General features: G+C 39.7%; 1 protein-coding gene across 8 annotated transcripts in view; it reads left to right on the forward strand.

The window, feature by feature from the left end:
* The first annotated feature begins 5192 nt into the window (after positions 1-5192).
* LOC135526508 (rap guanine nucleotide exchange factor 2-like) overlaps positions 5193-20885 on the forward strand; it is a 168765-nt gene continuing 153072 nt past the window's right edge. For all 8 annotated transcript variants that reach the window (XM_064954942.1, XM_064954936.1, XM_064954937.1 and 5 more), the window contains exon 1: positions 5193-5810. In XM_064954942.1, the coding sequence (XP_064811014.1) occupies positions 5742-5810 (69 nt within the window). In that variant the 5' untranslated portion in view covers positions 5193-5741. The remainder of the gene's footprint in view (positions 5811-20885) is intronic.

Raw genomic sequence — 20885 nt, forward strand, 5'->3', positions numbered from 1 at the left:
GTTTGGGGTCACTTAGAAATGTCCTTGTTTTCCATGAAAGCATACATGAATATAGTCAAGACATGGAGAAGGTTGTACATAATTAGTTATACATAATTATTTTTAATTGAAATAATAATTGTGTCCTTCAAACTTTGCTTTCGTCAAAGAATCCTTTGTTTTGCAGCAATTACAGCCTTGTAGACCTTTGGCATTCTAGTTGTCAATTTGTTGAGCTAATCTGAAGACATTTCACCCCATGCTTCCTGAAGCACCTCCCACAAGTTGGTTTGGCTTGATGGGCACTTCTTAAGTACCATAAGGGTCACACTGCTCCCACAACAGCTCAACAGGGTTGAGTTCCGGTGACTGTGCTGGCCACTCCATTATGGACAGAATGACTGCTTCTTCCCTAAATAGTTATTGTATAGTTTGGAGCTGTGCTTTGGGTCATTGTCCTGTTTTAGGAGGAAATTGGCTCCAAATAAGAACTGTCCACAGAGTATGGCATGGTGTTGCAAAATGGAGTGATAGCCTTCCTTCGTCAAGAACCCTTTTACCCTATTCAAATCTCCCCCTTTACCACCACCAAATCACCCCCAGACCAACACATTGCCTCCAGCATGCATGACAGATGGCGTCAAGCACTTCTTCAGCATCTTTTCATTTTTTTCTGCGCCTCACGAATGTTCTTCTTTGTGATCCGAACACCTCAGACTTAGATTAGTCTGTCCATAACACTTTTTTCCAATCTTCCTCTGTCCAGTGTCTGTGTTCTTTTGCCCATCTTAATCTTTTCATTGGCCAGTCTGAGATATGGATTTTTCTTTGCAACTCTGACTAGAAAGCGAGTAACCCTGAGACGCCTCTTCACTGTTGACGTTGAGATTGGTGTTTTGCGGGTACTTTAATGAAGCTGCCAATTGAGGACTTGTGAAGCGTCTGTTTCTCAAACTAAACACTCTAATGTACTTTTCCTCTTGCTCAGTTGTGCACTGGGGCCTCCCACTCCTCTTTCTATTCTGGTTAGAGCCAGTTTGCGCTGTTCTGTGAAGGAAGTTGTAAGAGATCTTCAGTTTCTTTGCAATTTCTCGCATGGAATAGCCTTAATTTCTCAGAACAAGAATAGATGATGTGTTTCAGAAGAAAGTTCTTTGTTTCCGGCCATTTTGAGCCTGTAATCGAACCCACAAATGCTGATGCTCCAGATACTCAACTTGTCTAAAGAAGGCCAGTTTTATTGTTTCTTTAATCAGAACAACAGTTTTCAGCTGTGTTAACATAATTGCAAAAGGGCTTTCTAATGATCAATTAGCCTTTTAAAATGATAAACCTGGATTAGCTAACACAACGTGCCATTGGAACACGGGAGTGATGGTTGCTGATAATGGGCCTTTTTACACCTTTGTATATATTCCCTAAAAAAATCTGCTGTTTCCAGCTACAATCGTCATTTACAACATTAACAATGTTAACATTGCATTTCTGATCAATTTGATGTTATTTTAATGGACAAAAAATAGCTCTTCTTTCAAAAATCAAGACATTTCTAAGTGACCCCAAACTTTTGAACTGTAGTGTATACAGTAAATAACATAAAACACACATACACATACATATATATATATATATATATATATATATATATATATATATATATATATATATATATATATATATATATATAAAAATGACAATTCTAGTGCAATTGTATTCACTCAGAAAAAAACTGCATTATAATGATTCACTATGGACAATGTCTTTACAAGAGGATTAAATTCAATCAAAAATATTTGTAATTTTAGTATAGAAATCTGGATTTTTTTCTGTAAAGTATATGGCAACAAGAATAAAAATGTTCACAATCATTTCAATTGTCTTATCATTGCAATAGTAACATATATCATTCATGTCAAAAACATGAGTTGTGTTAAAAAAAGTAAGTAAGTATTTTGCAAGGTTTTTCCAAAAATATCTCACAGATTTACGTTCATAGAACAACTGAGTCAGATTTTCACCCCCATTTTCGCAGAAAATGCAGATATCATCAATATCAACAAATTTGGACAACATGGAATTACATGGATTTATCTTATGTAGAATCTGTGTGAACATCCTTACATTTGTTGGGTATACAATATTTGTAAGGCATTAACTAAGCTTTTTTCGAGACAATGTCAGTAATAAGCATGTTCCAGAAATTTTGTCAACTGGCGTAAGTTGGTTCCATGAACGGAAAATGTGTCTTATTTGTTACAACAAGATTTTGCAAGTGAACCCACTCTAACGACACAGGGCAAGACCCAGATGCAGACACAGGAGGCAGATGGTTCGAGTTGATATTTATTGAACAATAAGGGGCAGGCAAGAAGTAGGTCGAGGACAGGCAAAAGTTCATAAACCAGTTCAGAGTTACAAATGTTACGGGGCGGCAGGCAGGCTTGCGGTCAGTGCTGGCTGAATGATCGGGCCAGCAGGCTTAGTGTCAAGGCGGGCAAGAGGTCAGAACAGGGAGGACTAGAAAAAAAAGGAGCTCCAAAAAACACGCTGGTAAGCTTGACAAGACAAGAAGAACTGGCAACAGACAAACAGAGAACACAGGAATAAATACACTGGGAATAATGGGGAAGATGGGTGACATCTTGAGGGGGTGGAGACAATCACAAAGACAGGTGAAACAGATCAGGGTGTGACACCCACTCCTTCCAAACTGAGTTCTGGATAAGCTCTGTGATCATCACCAAAGCTAAGATGAGTGTTCATTATATTGTAGTTAGACCACTGGGAATGGCTTTGATCACATAAATAAACTCTGAAAAGGTACTGGAAACTCATTCAATGTCATAAATTGTTCAGATGAAAGAATATTACCCCTGTTGTCAAAAACATGAACAAAGTAAATATTCCTCTCATGCCAGCTAGGGTAGAACAATGACTCATTCCTTTCAGTTGTGTCTGAATTATTCCACAAAAGAGCTTTATGTGGGGAAAAATTGTGCAGGAAACATATTTTCCGGGACATTAAAGCTTGTTGGTGAAACCTAGCAACTTTAGTGGGTAATCTTTCAGGAATATAATTACATTTCAGTAAAAATAGAAGAACTCACAATTTATTAAACACATTGTTTGGAATGAAATACCAAATTAATTCTGTATTGACCAAACATCTTTTCAACCAATTGATCTTGAAAGGGTTCTATGTCAACAAAATCCAACACTTCCAGACCACCTTCAGATTTTTTATTTGAGAGGACTGACTTTTTTAATTTGTGAGACTTACTTTTCCAGATGAAGTCAAGAAATGTCTTGTTGATCTCTTTACAGGTAGAGAAATGTACAAATAAAGATAATGAGGGGTACACAACGCTTGGACAGAAGCACTCTCCCAATTATAGAAAGATCCCTTTGTACATAATTATTAAATATATTCTTGGTTTTCTTAATTTTAGGAGAGAAATTCATATGTTGTCTGACTAAGTGTTTTTTTGATAGATGATTTCCTAAATATTTAACACAGTCCTTTACAGGAATATTTTATATTTCTTTTTCATCAGAGTCATAAATATAAGATTTCACATTAGAAACGTTTAGTTTTAATCCAGATGCAATGGAGAATGCAGTGATAGCATTAAGGACATGGGAAACCTGGTCTTTATCTTAAAAAAAAGAGTAGTATCGTCTGCAAGTTGGGGAATTTTGATTTCTCTGTTAAAAATGGATAAACCACGCAGATTTGCATTATTCATAATATTTAGAGATAGAAGTTCCACTACCAAAATTAATAAAAAGGGAGAAAATGGGCATCGCTGTCATACTGTTCGGTTGATACTGAATCTTTGTATGTATTACGGTTTAGTATCACATAACTATTTATATCTTTGTAAAACATGCAAATGACTTTGATAACATTTTCACCAAAACCAAAAAGTTCAAGAGACCGATAGAGAAATTAATGTTCAATTGTGTCAAAGGCTTTACAGAAGTCCCCCCCAAAAAACAACAGCATTTGAGTACATTTCATCTGAATAATCTAAAAGGTCCAAGACTAAACCAATTTCAGAGTTTAAATGACAGCCTTTCCTAAATCTTGTTTGAGTCTAATGTATAATGTTATCTATTCCTTTTTTATTTTATTTAAAAATTATATTTTGACATAAACCAGAGCAATCAATTTGTGATCAATATTTAATAAAGTAATTGGTCTCCAATTGTCAATGAGAGAAGGGTCTTTATCAGACTTCGGAATCTGTGAAATAAGACCCTGTACAACTGGGAACTTGTAAAAAAAAACGAAATCATAACATCAGTGATCTTTAAGTCAAAACTTGGCATTCCGAGTCAGATGATGGTTCAAAAGTATTTTTACCTGTCTTCTTTTTTGTGTGTGCTAGTGCTAGTAAGTTTGCTATTAAGATATAGGAAACACAGAAATGTACGACTTGCTAACTGGTTGTAGTTCACAGGAGGTTGGTGGCACCTGTATTGAGGAGGACAGACTTGTGGTAATGGCTAGTGCGGAATGAGTGCAATGGTATCAAATACATCATACACATGGTTTCCAGGTGTTGGATGCCGTACCATTAGCTCCGTCCCGGACATTATTATGACCCTCCCAAACCTCAGCAGCCTCCTGTAGTATTGTAGTTATACACCTGTTGTGTTCAACCACTTAGCAATTCATACAATTCCGACTTTCCTAGTTCCGACTAGCACATGAACGTGACATTAAACACACTGAAGTTGGAAAACTGAGATCCCCCAGTTGTTTTGAACTTCTCCAATTTTACAAAATGTAAATGTACCATTGGCCACAGATTTTTCTTAATAGAAGAGCTTGAACAGCACTGAAGCATACAAATATAACACGTGGTTAAAATAAGGAAATATAATATAATTCAATGGAATTGAATATAACTTTTTCCCCATTTCCTACTTCTACACTTGGTATTTTCCTCCATATATCAAAGCAGAATGAAATTCCAGTCAAATAGAGTTTCATGTTGTCAATAAATAGGAAAAGAAATCTGATATTTTCACAACGTTAAGGTCCATAACAATTCATTGTTCCCAAATGTGCATAAGTATTTAGTAGTTTTATTCCAGGTTCTGTCATTGGATGGCGACAAAGGATAGCTTTGTATGCCACAATGCATTGTCCCCCGGCTCTATTTTTGTAAATGGACTCGCCCATGAGCTTTCCCTTGTGTCAGTCACCATGGCGGCATACAGCAGAAAGCTGTGGCCTCATCGTCACTTTTAAACCTATCATAATGTTTTTTTAAAGGTTGCCTTTCTACATGTATAGTTTTATTATTTAAAAAAAAAATGGACAACCGGTTACTGTCAGGATAGATTTCCACTTTTTTCTTTGAAGGCGGATACATGAAATTGTGGCAAACGCAAAAATGCTGAAGATCAATGGATTGGCTTTTAGTGTCGGTTTAGATAAAGGAACCGTTTTACCATAATACAAATTGTGCAGCAACAGATCTACTGTGTTGGAATCTGGATTCTTCGATCCGCGCCTTGATAGCAAGTTTGTTTGGACCGGTGGCAGCCTTCTGGTATCGGTTTGGGGACATAATAAACCCCGGGGCTCACATTGTGGCCTGGCCGGGGGGACTAATTATCCATTTTTAGCACACTAGAGTTTTCTTAGTGGATAACAAAGTGGGAACAAAGATCGTGGCTTGGTCTGTGCATACCCAGACCGCGAACAATAAATTGTCAACAACATTTGTTTTTAACGCGTCTTCAAAACAATGGCGTCTTATGTGGATAACAGTTTTCGTCAAGCTGTGATGATGAATCCGGCGGAAAGAACGCAACAGGTCAGTATAATTATTTTATTAGCCTTCAGTGATGCTAATCTGAAAATGTTGTAATTTGTGAAACTGTCAGTGTTCTATAATTTCCCGCTACCACCCCTTCGCTAAATTGTTACATTCTTTGTTTCTGCGTTACTGTTGCCATGCGGCTACAGTGTTAGTATCCTGACTACATCCCGGTAAAGCTCTATCATTGGGAGATAATCTCCAGCTACTTTACATAACAGGATTTGATAGTAACCCAGCCACTTATGTCATGAACATATTCAGACTTCAGAGCGCATCAGAGTTTACGTTTCCTGTATTTTCCAAACGACAATGTAAACCGCCTATATTGTTTCCCAGACAGTGAAATAGGCTACGAATTTGCTCAATTTGTATTTAAACAGCATACAAAACATAAACCTACACTAATGCTATTGGCCTGAACCAATTCCAAACAAACCTTAAATGTGTGTCATTAGGCATGTTGAGCTTGAATGGAAATGCTTTGATTAATAGACACCGTTTCCGCTGTACACTTTAGGCCTCTCCTAGAAGTGACTTAAATAATCATGACTCCGTAGCCGCTTGAATTGGCTGCATGGGACAGTTGGCAATAATCAAATTCAGTGGACTATATCGGTTAAAGTTTCACATGCTATTGTTTATTGCAAGGGTAATTATTTCCAGTACATTTCAACCATCAGGCAATTGGCCCTGGCGCCCTGCGGTTTGTTCACAGCAAGAGATACGCACAACGATGGCCCAGAAAATCGATAGACCACTTAAAATAGTGGGCGAGGCGATAGTGACACTGCCACATGCTGATGTATCTGACATTGAGGAAACAATTACGTCTGTCACGTGTTGTCATTGCTGTCTCGTTCACCGTGTGCTAGTAGGTCTACACATTTCATTATGTTTCATAGTGGAGCATACCATTCTAGTCATCTGTGCATGTACTAAATTAGTACAACAAAATAATAAATTAATATGGCATCATGCCTGTCGCCCATCTCCATAGCTCTTCAGGAAACAATGGGCCTTGTAGAGTTAAAAAACAAAACAATTTTATAACCATGTCACACTACACTTATTGGTGTGTCAATGTCTCTGTTTACATTATCCGTCAACCAAGACACCATATTCTGTCCACATACTGTTCATAATGTCTACATCCCATTACATACAGTAAGTTCGGAAAGTATTCAGACCCCTTGACTTTTCCAACGTTTTGTTACATTACATCCTTATTCTGAAATTGATTAAATAAAATGCAATACTCAGTCTACACACAATAACCCATAATTACAAAGCGCAAAACAGGTTTTTTGAAATGTTTACAAATTTATTAAAAAAAAAAAATGTATACCTTATTTATAGAATCCCTGAGCTGACAAGGTAAAAATCTGTCCTGCTCCTGAGCAAGGCAGTTAACCAACAGTTAGTTCCCTCGCGGAAGACACATTTCAGTTTACTGCATTGTTGTACAGCTGACGAGGTATCCCTCTTTCTCCTTTAAATAAGTATTCAAACTTTTTGCTATGAGACTTGAAATTGGGTGCATCCTGTTTCCATTGATCATCCTTGATGTTTCTACAACTTGATTTTAGTCCACCTGTGGTAAATTCAATGGATTGCACATAATTTGGAAAGGCACACACATGTTTATATAAGGTCCCACAGTTGTCAGTGCATGTCAAAGCAAAGTAAAGCCAAGCCATGAGGTTGAAGAAATTGTCCGTAGAGCTCCGAGATAGTATTGGGTCGAGTTACAGATCTGGGGAAGGGTACCAAAAAAATGCCTGCAGCATTGAAGGTCCCGGAGAACAGTGGCCTCCATCATTCTTAAATGGAAGAAGTTTGGAACCACTAAGACTCTTCCAAGAGCTGCTGGACAAAATGAACGGAGCAAAGTACAGAGATCCTTGATGTAAATCTACTCCAGAGGGCTGAGCACCTCAGACTGGGTTGAAGGTTCACCTTCCAACAGGACACGACCCTAAGCACAGCCAAGACAATGCAGGAATGTCTTTTTGGGACAAGTCTCTGAATGTCCTTGAGTGGCCCAGCCAGAGCCCGGACTTGAGGCCGATCAAACATCTCTGGAGAGACCTGGAAATAGCTGTGCAGCGATGCTCCCCATCCAACTAGACAAATTTGAAAAACTGTTTTTGCTTTGTCATTATTGGGTATTGTGTGTGTATATTGAGGGGGGGGGGGAATATTTAATACATTTCAGAATAAGGCTGTAATGTAACAACATTTGGGAAAAGTCGAGGGGTCTGAAGACTTTCCGAATGCACTATATATACAGTACCAGTCAAGTTGACACACCTACTCATTCAAGGGTTTTTGTTTTATTTTTTAAAGATTGATTTAAATTGTAGAATAATAGTGAAGACATCAACTATGAAATATGGAATCATGTTGTAAGCCAAAAAGTGTTAAACAAATCAAAAAATATTTTATATTTTCACACTCTAGGCATTCTCTCAACCAGCTTCATGAGATAGTCACTTGGAATGCATTTAAAATAACAGGTGTGCCTTTAGTTAATTTGTGGATCTCCTCCCCCCTTAACAATCAGTTGTGTTCTGACAAGGTAGGGGTGGAATAAAGAAGATAACCCTATTTGGTTAAAGACCAAGTCCATATTATGGCAAGAACAGCTCAAATAAGCAAAGAGAAATGACAGTCCATCATTACTTTAGGACATGAAGGTCAGTCAATCAGCAACATTTCATGGACTTTGAAAGTTTCTACAAGTGCAGTTGCAAAAACCATCAAGCTCTACGATGAAATTGGATCGCCAAAGGTAAGGAAGACCCAGAGTTGCCTCTGCTGCAGAGGATAAGTTCATTCGAGTTACCAGCCTCGGACATTGCATGCCAAATAAATGCTTCAGAGTTCAAGTAACAGACACATCTCAACATCAACTGTTCAGACGAGACTGTGAATCAGACCTTCATTGTCGAATTGCTGCATAGAAACCACTACTAAAGGACACCAATAAGAAGAGACTTGCTTGAGCCAATAAACACGATAGCAATGGACATTAGGACCATTGGAAATCTGTCCAAATTTGAGATTTTTGATTCCAACCGCTGTTTTTGTGAAACGTAGAGTAGGTGAAGGGATGATCTCTGCATGTGTAGTTCTCACCGTGAAGCATTGAGGAGGTGTGCTTTGCTGGTGGCACTGTTAGTTATTTAGAAATCAAGGCACACTTAACCAGCGTGGTTACCACAGCATGGGACTATCATTTGTTTTTAAACAGGACAATGACCAAACATCTCCAGGTTGTGTAACGGCTATTTTATCAAGAAGGATAGTGATGGAGGGCTGCATCAGATGACCTCCACAATCACCCAACCTCAACCCAATTGAGATGGTTTGGGATGAGTTGGACCGTGGAGTGAAGGAAAAGCTGCCAACAAGTGCTCAGCATATGTGGGAACTCCTTCAAGACTTGGGAATGCATTCCAGGTGAAGCTGGTTGAGAGAATGCCAAGAGTGTGCAAAGCTGTCAAGGCAAAGGATGGCTACTTTGTAGAATCTCCAATATAAAATATATTTTGATTTGTTTAACACTTATTTTGGCTACTACATGATTCCATATGTGTTATTTCATAGTTCTGATGTCTTCACTATTCTACAATTTAGAAAATAGTAAAAATGAATAAAAACTTTAATGCGTGGGTGTTCTTAAACTTTTGACTGGTACTGTATACATTTCTTATTCCATTCTTTTACGGTTAGATTTGTGTGTATTGTTAGATAGGAACACAAGTATTTCGCTACACACGCAATAACATCTGCTAAATATGTGTATGTGACCGATAAAATTTGATTTGTGAATCTGTCATAGATATGCTTGTTATTTCCTAAGCACTGTGCTGTTTGCTTGACTTCACAATGGAAGCCTCATTATCTAGTAATTCTATAGCATTAACTGTGAACTCTGTTATCCCACTATGCACGTGCAGATCCAAATTTTGGCAAGCTGGCTAGAAATAAAAAATAGACATTGACGCTGATATGAGGGAACAAGTATTTGAAAAATGTGGACTGACCACAGTCCCCACAAGTTCTCCTTGAAAGATGTCCAGAACTTTTTCACATTTTTAACGAGGCACATCTTTGCACTTTTGTTTCGGAATTTTAACTTGTCACATTTAAATATTCATCTGGTAGTGTCCCCCTTACGCAACTGACAGCATTAGTCTTATTGGAGATGGCATTCCCTCTTGGTATTAGCCTAGGTTTCAAAGATGTGGAATCGTTAACACCTGGTTCTGACTGGTGGAGAGGAATAATAAAAAAGTAAAATGGATACACACCTTATTAGGCTTCCCACACAGCCATATTTCCATGTTACAGCGCTTGTTTATGGAAAACAGAGGGCCGGGTGGACTACCTGTGGCAATTCACTTTTTGCTTCTCCTAAAATATGTGTAAACAGAAGACAGATGCCACAATCGTGTTGTCAGTGAAAAGTACTGTCTGCTGCAACTGTTAAAACAGTGCACAGTGTGTGTTTCAGCATTTATTACATTATTTTGGTGTGATATGAAAGTAGAGGGATTTCTGTTTCTAGAAGTGTACTGCAATTTTGCATTTACATTTTAGTCATTTAGCAGATGCTCTTTTCCAGAGCAACTTACAGTTGTTGCATCTTAAGATATCGAGGTGGGACAACCACATATCAGTCATAGTAAGTAATAAACGTTCTCAAACTAGCTGTCAGTAAATTCGGGGCTAGTAAGGGGGGGGGAGTCAAATACGAGTGTTTGTTCACGAAATGCAATTGAGAATCGTTTGACGTTTTGATGGATTATTTTGCGGTTTTAGCTTCCAGAGCCAATTCACCCTATAAACAGAACATGTAAGGTTCTTGGGCTAAGGAGTAACATTAGGCTTCTTTTAGTCCAAGTTTGGGTTTGGTGGTAGCCTACTGATGTCATGTTGACTGATTGTCTCATAGAACAAAACATATATATAAGATCTCCTAAGTCTGTGTTAACCTCAGACTTTATCCCATAATTCTATTTTTCCCCCATTTTGATTCATTCAGCCATTCCTATGGAGAAAACAGAGGTAACTCATCTCTGTTTTTTAGGACTACAAGCTGGCGAGCTCTATAGAAAAGTAGCCCGGTTAATTTAAGTGGAAAAAATTACCTGGCTGAAAATGAGTCTCTAATCGGCTGTACAGCCGGTGCTAGTGTCTAAGACGCAGCAGCCATCCAAGAAGGGACAATGGGTCAGACTTGTCAGCTCCTTGTAATTCTTTAGGCAGGTGCAAAAAGGCAAAGGCCATGAACAGTCACACGCAGTCATCAAGACCTCTAGCTGCCAGTGAATCACACAGCTCAAATGTCAGGCCTACCACAGAGCTCAGACAGTGTCCTTGTGTGCTGAACTTAGCATGGGATTAGCATAGTAGTCAAACGGGCTAGCAATATCTAAGTGAAAAGGCATTGAGGAGAAGGTGAAGACAGGAGACAGACATAGCTTGTTTCTCTCTCTAGTCAGGATGTTTTTTGAACCGAGCCAGCAGGACTGAAGGGCTGATGGTAAGACCGACTCGGATGCCAAGACATTTTTGATGTGACTGCTTTCATCCTGCTTGTTTTGTCGTTTCTGGTCTGTGACATCTGTCCTATTTTGGTCACCCAGTCAGAACAGAAGCATGCGAGCCAGGCTTGATTGAGAAATAAAATGGATTGCGAAGAACTTTGTCTTATGCTTTTGCAAGCAGGAACCTTCTAGTTTGCCCACATAAAATGTGCTAAAAATAGGCGAAATGCTTCAAACTCCCAGTCCATAAGCACAAAAGCAACTTTCTTTGGCCTCTCTTCACGCCGCTAACCCTGTGGAACTTAAGTGATGTCACATGTTATTCTTGTATTGAAAGTGGAGGCCGAGCTCTGGCTTAACTGTTTACACACATGGCAATTACAGTTACGTATTCATCACATTATTAATACAGAAGCTACGTATTTCAAGGGAAAAAGGGAAGAAAAGCACAAAATGAACAATGCCTACACTCGCACACTATTTAGGCAAAGCCCTTGATTAGCTGGTTTTGGGGTTTTGTTTTCTTATCCAGTATTGGCTGTATTTCAGCTCATTCTTACATTTGAGATAATGGGGTGGATGGAACAATTCATTATTATTGACCGGTTGCATTGAGCCACAGTACATTAGAAATATTGATGTAGTGTACCAGAGTTGTAGTTAGTCAATGATTGCTGTTTAAATTTGTGAAATCTGTGACCTTGTGGGCAGTCCTTCGTTTCCTGTAGCAGACTGTAGCAATGGAGGACAGGGAAAAAAATACAGTTGAATTCCTCAGATTGCCTGGTTTGAATTGTGTGCCTGCATTTGAATTCCAGGCCACTGGAGCACCTCATTGGAATACCAGGACCTTGTGTACCACAGTGCTAGTGTTTGTCTGTTAGTAAGCAAACCTAATAATGAGAAGGCCAATGAGATTCAAATCCGCTACAGAGACTGTACAAAAACAAATGGTCACAAGCCGTTGCACTTTGGCGCACAATTTAACCACACTGGACGGTCTGCTGAAATCGTCACTACCTTGCTCACTAGTGTATGTACCTCTCTGATAACAGGTTTCTGTATATTTCCATCTCTGCATTACAATCTGTTGGAAGTTAGTTGTTTCTACTCTGTTCATAAAAGGTAAGATCACAATCCATTGGTCTCATTTTAAGGCGGGAAAATCCAATGTGGTGAATTATGAAATATCTAGGCAACCTCCACAGTAGGCTAAATCTAAATAATACATAGGCCTATCTCTTACTAATACACCTGCTCTCTGTGTTTTCATAGATATCTTTCAGATACAGTAATGTTTTGGAGAAGGGAAAGTACAAATCAAACAGGAATATTCAACATAACCTTCATACAATGGACTAAAAGCTGACCATCCAGTGGTCCCTCTCTGTACATATTTTATCTTGTGTTCTAATGCTATGCTCTGACTACGCTATGGGTAATGCCCCTCCACACAGTAGCAGCTTTGAAGTGTTGCTAGGCTACTCGCTCCCTTCTATCACATTGCAAAACATGTTCCTGTGATCTGCTTCCATAGATTGTACACTTTGATCTGCCGCCATACTCTGTGCAGTACAAAGACGTAGCCCGTTTCTCTGTGTTCTCATGCCGCTTGGAGGGAAAACGTCTTTCCTCGCACTGCATGTTTCCTCAAGTTGCATTGCTCTCTCGCCCTATATCTGTCGGAATATAGACGGATCGGGACATTTCTTTGATGGTCATACGTTTTTGTCGGAATGAATCGCCCTCATCTCATGGCAAAGGCATGTTTCAGTTCCTTATGTCTCATGACATACAATGGGGCAAAAAAATGTTTAGTCAAAAAAAAAATCCAGAAAATCACACTGTAGGATTTTTAATGAATTTATTTGCAAATTATGGTGGAAAACTTTTGTTAATGACCAAATACTTATTTTCCACCATAATGCCTTTGCCATTTTTTCTCATTTTCTCTGTCATAGTTGAAGTGTACCTATGATGAAAATGACAGGCCTCTCTCATCTCTCTTTTTAAGTGGGAGAACTTGCACAATTGGTGGCTGACTAAATACTTTTTTGCCCCACTGTATTTCTTTAAGGAAACAACTTCAGACATGAGTCAAGGCCCCACACTGTAGATTCAATTGTTCTTCACTGCAGAATGTAGTGATCAACAGATTACTAAACACTACACGCTTTACATATTGTGCATAAAATCCTTGGCGTTGTCCAAAGGGTAGACACTTAGTGTCGATTTTAGTTGTTTTATGGCTCGCCTTATTTCTATTACATCGTATTGAATGACTGTCATTCATATTCCATTCACCCAGCTCAATGTAACATCAGTAGGTTTTAGGCTACCGATACTCAAATTTGCCCTAAACCCATCATGAGGTTGCTACAACCTAACTATATAACCTAACTATATATACAGGGGGTACCAGTACCGAAGGCTAGGTTGTAGCAACCTCATGATGGGTTTATGGCAAATTTGAGTATCAGTAGCCTAAACCTGTTGATGTTACATTGAGCTGGGTGAATGGAATATGAATGACAGTCATTCAATACGATGTAATAGAAATAAGGCGAGCCATAAAACAAATACAACCACCACTGGTGTCTACCCTTTGTACAGCGCCAAGGATTTTTATATTTTTTTGACTGTTGCGCTATGCTATTCAGCGGTTGCTTATGACATCTCCCCCGTAGCCGGGAGGGGAAGTTCTAAGAGGTTTTAAGTACCAACGTATATTTTCAACTAATTGGATTACCGAAATATGGTTCCTTCCCCCCCCCCCCCCCAACTTTTTATGTTCCCCGACTCTCTATGTTTAACAAAGGCTTTTCAAGAGTCCTTCAGTAGAGTCAAGAGAGGAAAGGGAGAAAGGTATTTATGGGGGCTCATAAACCTTACCCACAGGCCAACGTCATGATACAAGTATAAATACCGTGCCGTCATTCCGCTCAGGAAGGAGACGCGTTATCTCCTAGATATGAACGTACATCGGTGCGAAAAGTGCAAATCAATCCCAGAACAACAGCAAAGGACTTTGTGAAGATGCTGGAGGAAACAGGTAATAAAGTATCTATATCCACAGTAAAACAAGTCCTATATCGACACAACCTGAAAGGCCGCTCGGCAAGGAAGAAGCCACGGCTCCAAAACGGCCATAACAAAGCCGGACTACGGTTTGCAACTGCACCACATGGGGACAAAGATCGTACTTTTTAGAGAAATGTAGAGAAAATAGAACTGTTTGGCCATAATGACCATCGATATGTTTGGAGGAAAAAGGGGGAGGCTTGCAAGCCGAAAAACACATCCCCAACCGTGAAGCACGGGGGTCGCAGCATCATGCTGTGTTGGTGCTTTTCTTCAGGAGGGAATGGTGCAGATCACAGAATAGATGGCATCACGAGGTAGGGAAATTATGCGGATATATTGAAGCAAAATCTCAAGACCTCAGTCAGGAAATTAAAGCGTGGTCGCAAATGGGTCTTCCAAATGGAAGAAAGTTGTGGCAAAATGACTTCAGGACAAGAAAGTCAAGGTATTGGAGTTGCCATCACACAGACCTGACCTCAATCCTATAGAAAGTTGGTCCCAGTTCCACAATAAATGTTTGTTTTTGTTCGATGAAGTCCATCATTTATGTCCAAATACCTCCTTTTTGTTTTCTCGTCAAGTTCACAAATGCAAATTCACAAGGCGCGGGCACTTAGTTCAAAGTCAAAACAGTTCCATTACAGTTTGTTTAAAAATGTTAAACGATGTATATAATTAATCTTTAGGATGTTTTTATCATAAATCTTCAATAATGTTTCAACCGGACAATTCCTTTGTCTTTAGAAATGAGAAGGAATGGAGCTCGCTCTCCGGCTTTAAAGTCTGTCTATGAAAATGCCATTTAAAATAAATATATAACCAGAACCATGCATAATAGACATTCCCTAATAATGACTAACTTGTTGTAGCAAGCATTAAGCTATAAAAAAATTAACACCGGTCTCATTTAACAATCTCTCAAGCACAAGCCCATGTGCTAGTGAGTAGCCAGCTAATCTTTATTTCAAGTTTAGCCAACTTGGATCTGTTTGCTAGCTAACAAGACAGAACAGTTGAATTGTTATGGACAGAAGAGCTAGCTGAACAGCATGCTAGCCAATCCACTGTGTTCAGATGTTTATTTCTCAGCATGAGAACCAGTTTCCAATTCCTTATATAATTGTTTTATGCTTATTGCATGTTTTATGAAAGACTGTTATACTAGCTGTCCAGTCTGGCTAAAATGCTGTGCACAACAAACTGAGCATTAATTTAATCACGGTTTGTTGATACTCTCGTTTTAGTAATGTCTGCTGAGTACAATTTCAGTAGTTGAGACACAAAATGAGTATCGTTAGAAAGGTTAACTTTTCTATTACAGTAAAATAATGTGTTTCAGTGTCAAAATGACCAATTTTGTTGAACCTACTTGTCAGAAAGGAAGATATGACCTCAAAACTTTGTTTGAGTGGCAGGGGCTTGGTGTGTGAGTATAAACCATAGAGTAAGAGGTGAAGCAAGACGTTTCACCCTCGCTAAAATCTGTACAAAATAAGCCAAGTGTGATTCTGTGGGCTTTAAAAAAAAATCTAAGCTTGTCACCTGCATTCCCTCCTTTGGGACGACTCCCCCCATTGTTAGGGCAGAGACATGTGCATCGTCATTCTCTGGTGTAATTGGGAAGGTGAACATTGCACAGGATTGAAGGAGACAAGACCAAAAACACATGAGAACAAGCAGTCATAAACATTCATAAAAACAAAAAACATGATTTTTTGAGAAACAGGCCTTTGGAATATTATGTAAAAAGATTAATTTGAATTATACCGAACAAAAATATAAAAGCAATGTAACAATTTAATATTTTACTGAGTTACGGTTCATATAAGGAAGTTAGTCTTTAAATTAAGTACGCCCTAATCTATGGATTTCACATGGGAATACAGATATGCATCTGGTCACCGATACAGTTGAAGTCGAAAGTTTACAATGCATTTTTTCACAATTCCTGACATTTAATCATAGTAAAAATTCACTGTCTTATGTCAGTTAGGATCACCATTTTATTTTAAGAATGTGAAATGTAGAGTAATAGTCTTTTTATTTCTTTATTCACATTCCCAGTGGGTCAGAAGTTTACATACACTCAAGTAGTATTTGGTAGCATTACCTTTACATTGTTTAACTTGGATCAAATGTTTCGGGTAGCCTTCCACAAGCTTCCTTTGCTCGCCTCCTTGCTCGAACACACTTTTTCAGTTCTGCCCACAAGCCATTTTGCCAGAACTTTAGAAGTATGCTTTGGGTCATTGTCCATTTGGAAGACCCATTTGCAACCAAGCTTTAACTTCCTGACTGATGTCTTCAATTTATCTATGTAATTTTCCTCCCTCATGATGCCATCTATTCTGTGAACTGCACCAGTCCCTTCTGCAGCAAAGTACTCCCACAACATGATGCTGCCACCCCCGTGCTTCACGGTTGGGATGGTGTTCTTCAGCTTGCAAGCCTCCCCCTTTTTCCTCCAAACATAACGATGGTCATTATGACCAAACAGTTCTATCTTTTGTTTCATCAGACCAGAGGACATTTCTCCCAAAAATACGATCTTTGTCCCCATGTGCAGTTGCACACCGTAGTCTGGCTTTTTTTTATGGAGGTTTTGGAGCAGTGGCTTCTTCCTTGCTGTGCGTCCTTTCAGGTTTTTGATTTATAGGACTAGTTTTACTGTGGACATAGATACTTTCGGGCCTTTTTCCTCCAGCATCTCCACAAGGTTCTTTGCTGTTGTTCTGGGATTGACTTGCACTTTTCTCACCAAAGTACATTCATCTCTAGGAGACAGAACACGTCTCCTTCCTGAGCGGTATGACGGCTGTGTGGTCCCATGGTGTTTATACTTGCGTAATATTGTTTGTATAGTACTATTGTTTGTACCTTCAGGCATTTGGAAATTGCTCCCAAGGATGAAACAGACTTGTGGAGGTCTACAATTTGTTTTCTGAGGTCTTGGCTGATGACTTTTGATTTTCTCATGATTTCAAGCAAGGAGGCACTGAGTTTATTTTTTTATTTCACCTTTATTTAACCAGGTAGGCTAGTTGAGAACAAGTTCTCATTTACAACTGCGACCTGGCCAAGATAAAGCATAGCAGTGTGAACAGACAACACAGAGTTACACATGGAGTAAACAATTAACAAGTCAATAACACAGTAGAAAAAAAGGGGAGTCTATATACAATGTGTGCAAAAGGCATGAGGAGGTAGGCGAATAATTACAATATTGCAGATTAACACTGGATTGATAAATGATCATGTACAGGTAGAGATATTGGTGTGCAAAAGAGCAGAAAAGTAAATAAATAAAATAAAAACTGTGGGGATGAGGTAGGTGAAAATGGGTGGGCCATTTACCAATAGATTATGTACAGCTGCAGCGATCGGTTAGCTGCTCAGATAGCTGATGTTTGAAGTTGGTGAGGGAGATAAAAGTCTCCAACTTCAGGGATTTTTGCAATTCGTTCCACTCACAGGCAGCAGAGTACTGGAACGAAAGGCGGCCGAATGAGGTGTTGGCTTTAGGGATGATCAGTGAGATACACCTGCTGGAGCGCGTGCTACGGATGGGTGTTGCCATCGTGACCAGTGAACTGAGATAAGGCGGAGCTTTACCTAGCATGGCCTTGTAGACGACCTGGAGCCAGTGGGTCTTGCGACGAATATGTAGCGAGGGCCAGCCGACTAGAGCATACAAGTCGCAGTGGTGGGTAGTATAAGGTGCTTTAGTGACAAAACGGATGGCACTGTGATAAACTGCATCCAGTTTGCTGAGAAGAGTGTTGGAAGCAATTTTGTAGATGACATCGCCGAAGTCGAGGATCGGTAGGATAGTCAGTTTTACTAGGGTAAGCTTGGCAGCGTGAGTGAAGGAGGCTTTGTTACGGAATAGAAAGCCGACTCTTGATTTGATTTTCGATTGGAGATGTTTGATATGGGTCTGGAAGGAGAGTTTGCAGTCTAGCCAGACACCTAGGTACTTATAGGTGTCCACATATTCAAGGTCGGAACCATCCAGTGTGGTGATGCTAGTCGGGCAAGCGGGTGCAGGCAGCGATCGGTTGAAAAGCATGCATTTGGTTTTACTAGCGTTTAAGAGCAGTTGGAGGCCACGGAAGGAGTGTTGTATGGCATTGAAGCTCGTTTGGAGGTTAGATAGCACAGTGTCCAATAACGGGCCGAAAGTATATAGAATGGTGTCGTCTGCGTAGAGGTGGATCAGGGAATCGCCCGCAGCAAGAGCAACATCATTGATATATACAGAGAAAAGAGTCGGCCCGAGAATTGAACCCTGTGGCACCCCCATAGAGACTGCCAGAGGACCGGACAGCATGCCCTCCGATTTGTTTGAAGGTAGGACTTGAAATATATCCACAGATACACCTCCAATAGGCTAATTGACATCATTTGCGTCAATCAGAAGCTTCTAAGGCCATGACATAATTCTCTGTGATTTTCCAAGCTGTTTAAAGGCACAGACAACTTAGTGTATGTGAACTTCTGACCCACTGGAATTGATACAGTGAGATTATCATCTGTAAACAATTGTTGGAAAAATTACTTGTCATGCACGAAGTCGCAATCGATTTGTCAAAACTATAGTTTGTTAATTAACAAGAGTGGAGTGGTTGAAAAATCAGTTTTAATGACTCCAACCTAAGTGTATGTAAACTTCCGACTTCAACTGTACCTTAAGAACAAGGTTGGGGATCAGAAAACCAGTCATTGTCTGGTGTGACCACCATTTGCCTCATGCAGCGAGACACATCTCCTTCGCATAGTTGACTAAGCTGTTGATTGTGGCCTGTAGAATGTGGGTCCAACTCCTCTTCAATGGCTGTGCGAAGTTACTGGTTATTGGCGGGAACTGGAACACAGTGTTGTACACATCAACCCAGAGCGGTACAGTTGAAACCGGGATTTCACCTGTGAAGGAACACTCTTGTCCAGCATGCCAGTGGCAATCGAAGGTGAGCTTTTGCCCATTTGAAGTCTGTTACGACACCAAACTGCAGACAGGTCAGGACAACGACCACGCAGATGAGCTTCCCTGAGACGGTTTCTGACAGTTTGTGCAGAAATTATTTGGTTTTGCAAACCCACATTTTCATCAGCTTTCTGGGTGGCTAGTCTCAGACAATCCCGCAGGTGAAGAAGCCGGATGTGGAGGAACAGGGTTGGCGTTACACATGGTCTGCAGTCGGGAGGCGGTTGGACGTACTGTCAAATTCTCAAAAATGAGCATTCCATTCTCTGGCAACACCCATTCCTGCAGTCAGCATGCCAATTGCATGCTCCCACAACTTGTGCAGTTCTGTCACGACACAATGTCAATTGTAGTGGCCTTTTATTGTCCCCAATACAGCGTTCTCGATATGCCACACCTGTCAGGTGGATGGATTTTTGAGGCAAAGGTGAAATGCTCACTAACAGGGATGTAAATACATTTGTGCCCAAAATTGGAGAAATACGCCTTTTGCGCTTATGTAACATTTCTGGGATCTTATTTCAGATCATGAAACATGGGATCAACACTTTACATGTTGCATTTCTATTTTTGTACAGTGTAATTCAATATATTGTCAAAAAGTGTGTTTTAATCAGTTATTTGGTGATGTGACTATATTAAGTTTAGTTTTATCTAAAAAGATAAAGTCCTCCCCTTCCTCCACTGATAGAATAAATCATCCTCTTGCCCAGACACACAATATATAGGTTTATGCTATATTATTACACAGCTCACACTGTGCTTGGCATTAAATCTAATGCAGAGCAGTATGGCGCCTGAGAAACAAAAGCACCAGAATTGCTTATGATTGAAAATGGCCTTTTGGCCTTGATTCCTACTGCACAGTGTAATCCTTCCTGTTCTTGAACTGGCCAGACATGAAGTGGATAAAATTGTGAACTGATTAGGAGTCTGTTAATCCTACAGTGCTGTAGTCCACTATACAGACTTAATGCTTGTTACAAAGGTCTTAGTGGGCTGTGTGTCTGCCACAACAGGGGTCATCGTCTGGGCACACGTGAAATTGTATTGGCCAGTTTTTGTCTTGACTTCACCTTGGCCATTTGCCACTTTCCAGTTGTTGCAATACCAGAAACCTTTGCCAGATGCCCACCCATCACTTATTGGCTCATGATTTAGATATATTACTCTAGCGCTGGTGACAGGATACATGCTGACGGTATAGTCTATCTCCTCTCACTCTCAAATGCCTTCTAGTATCTTTGAATGATCAATGTCAAAACAAACACTGGGACAAAATCATTGCTCATCCTTCATCCCTCTGCCTACTTGCTTAAAGATTTCAATTTGTGTTTGTGTCTCTAAACTAGGGCATAGATTGGTAGCCCCACTATCTTATAATAGTCTGCTTTCCCTTACTTTATATTATCAAGTCTGCTTTCCCACTGTATTTTAGAAAGTAAG

Source organism: Oncorhynchus masou, chromosome 32 (assembly GCF_036934945.1).
Source record: "Oncorhynchus masou masou isolate Uvic2021 chromosome 32, UVic_Omas_1.1, whole genome shotgun sequence".
NCBI lineage: Eukaryota > Metazoa > Chordata > Actinopteri > Salmoniformes > Salmonidae > Oncorhynchus > Oncorhynchus masou.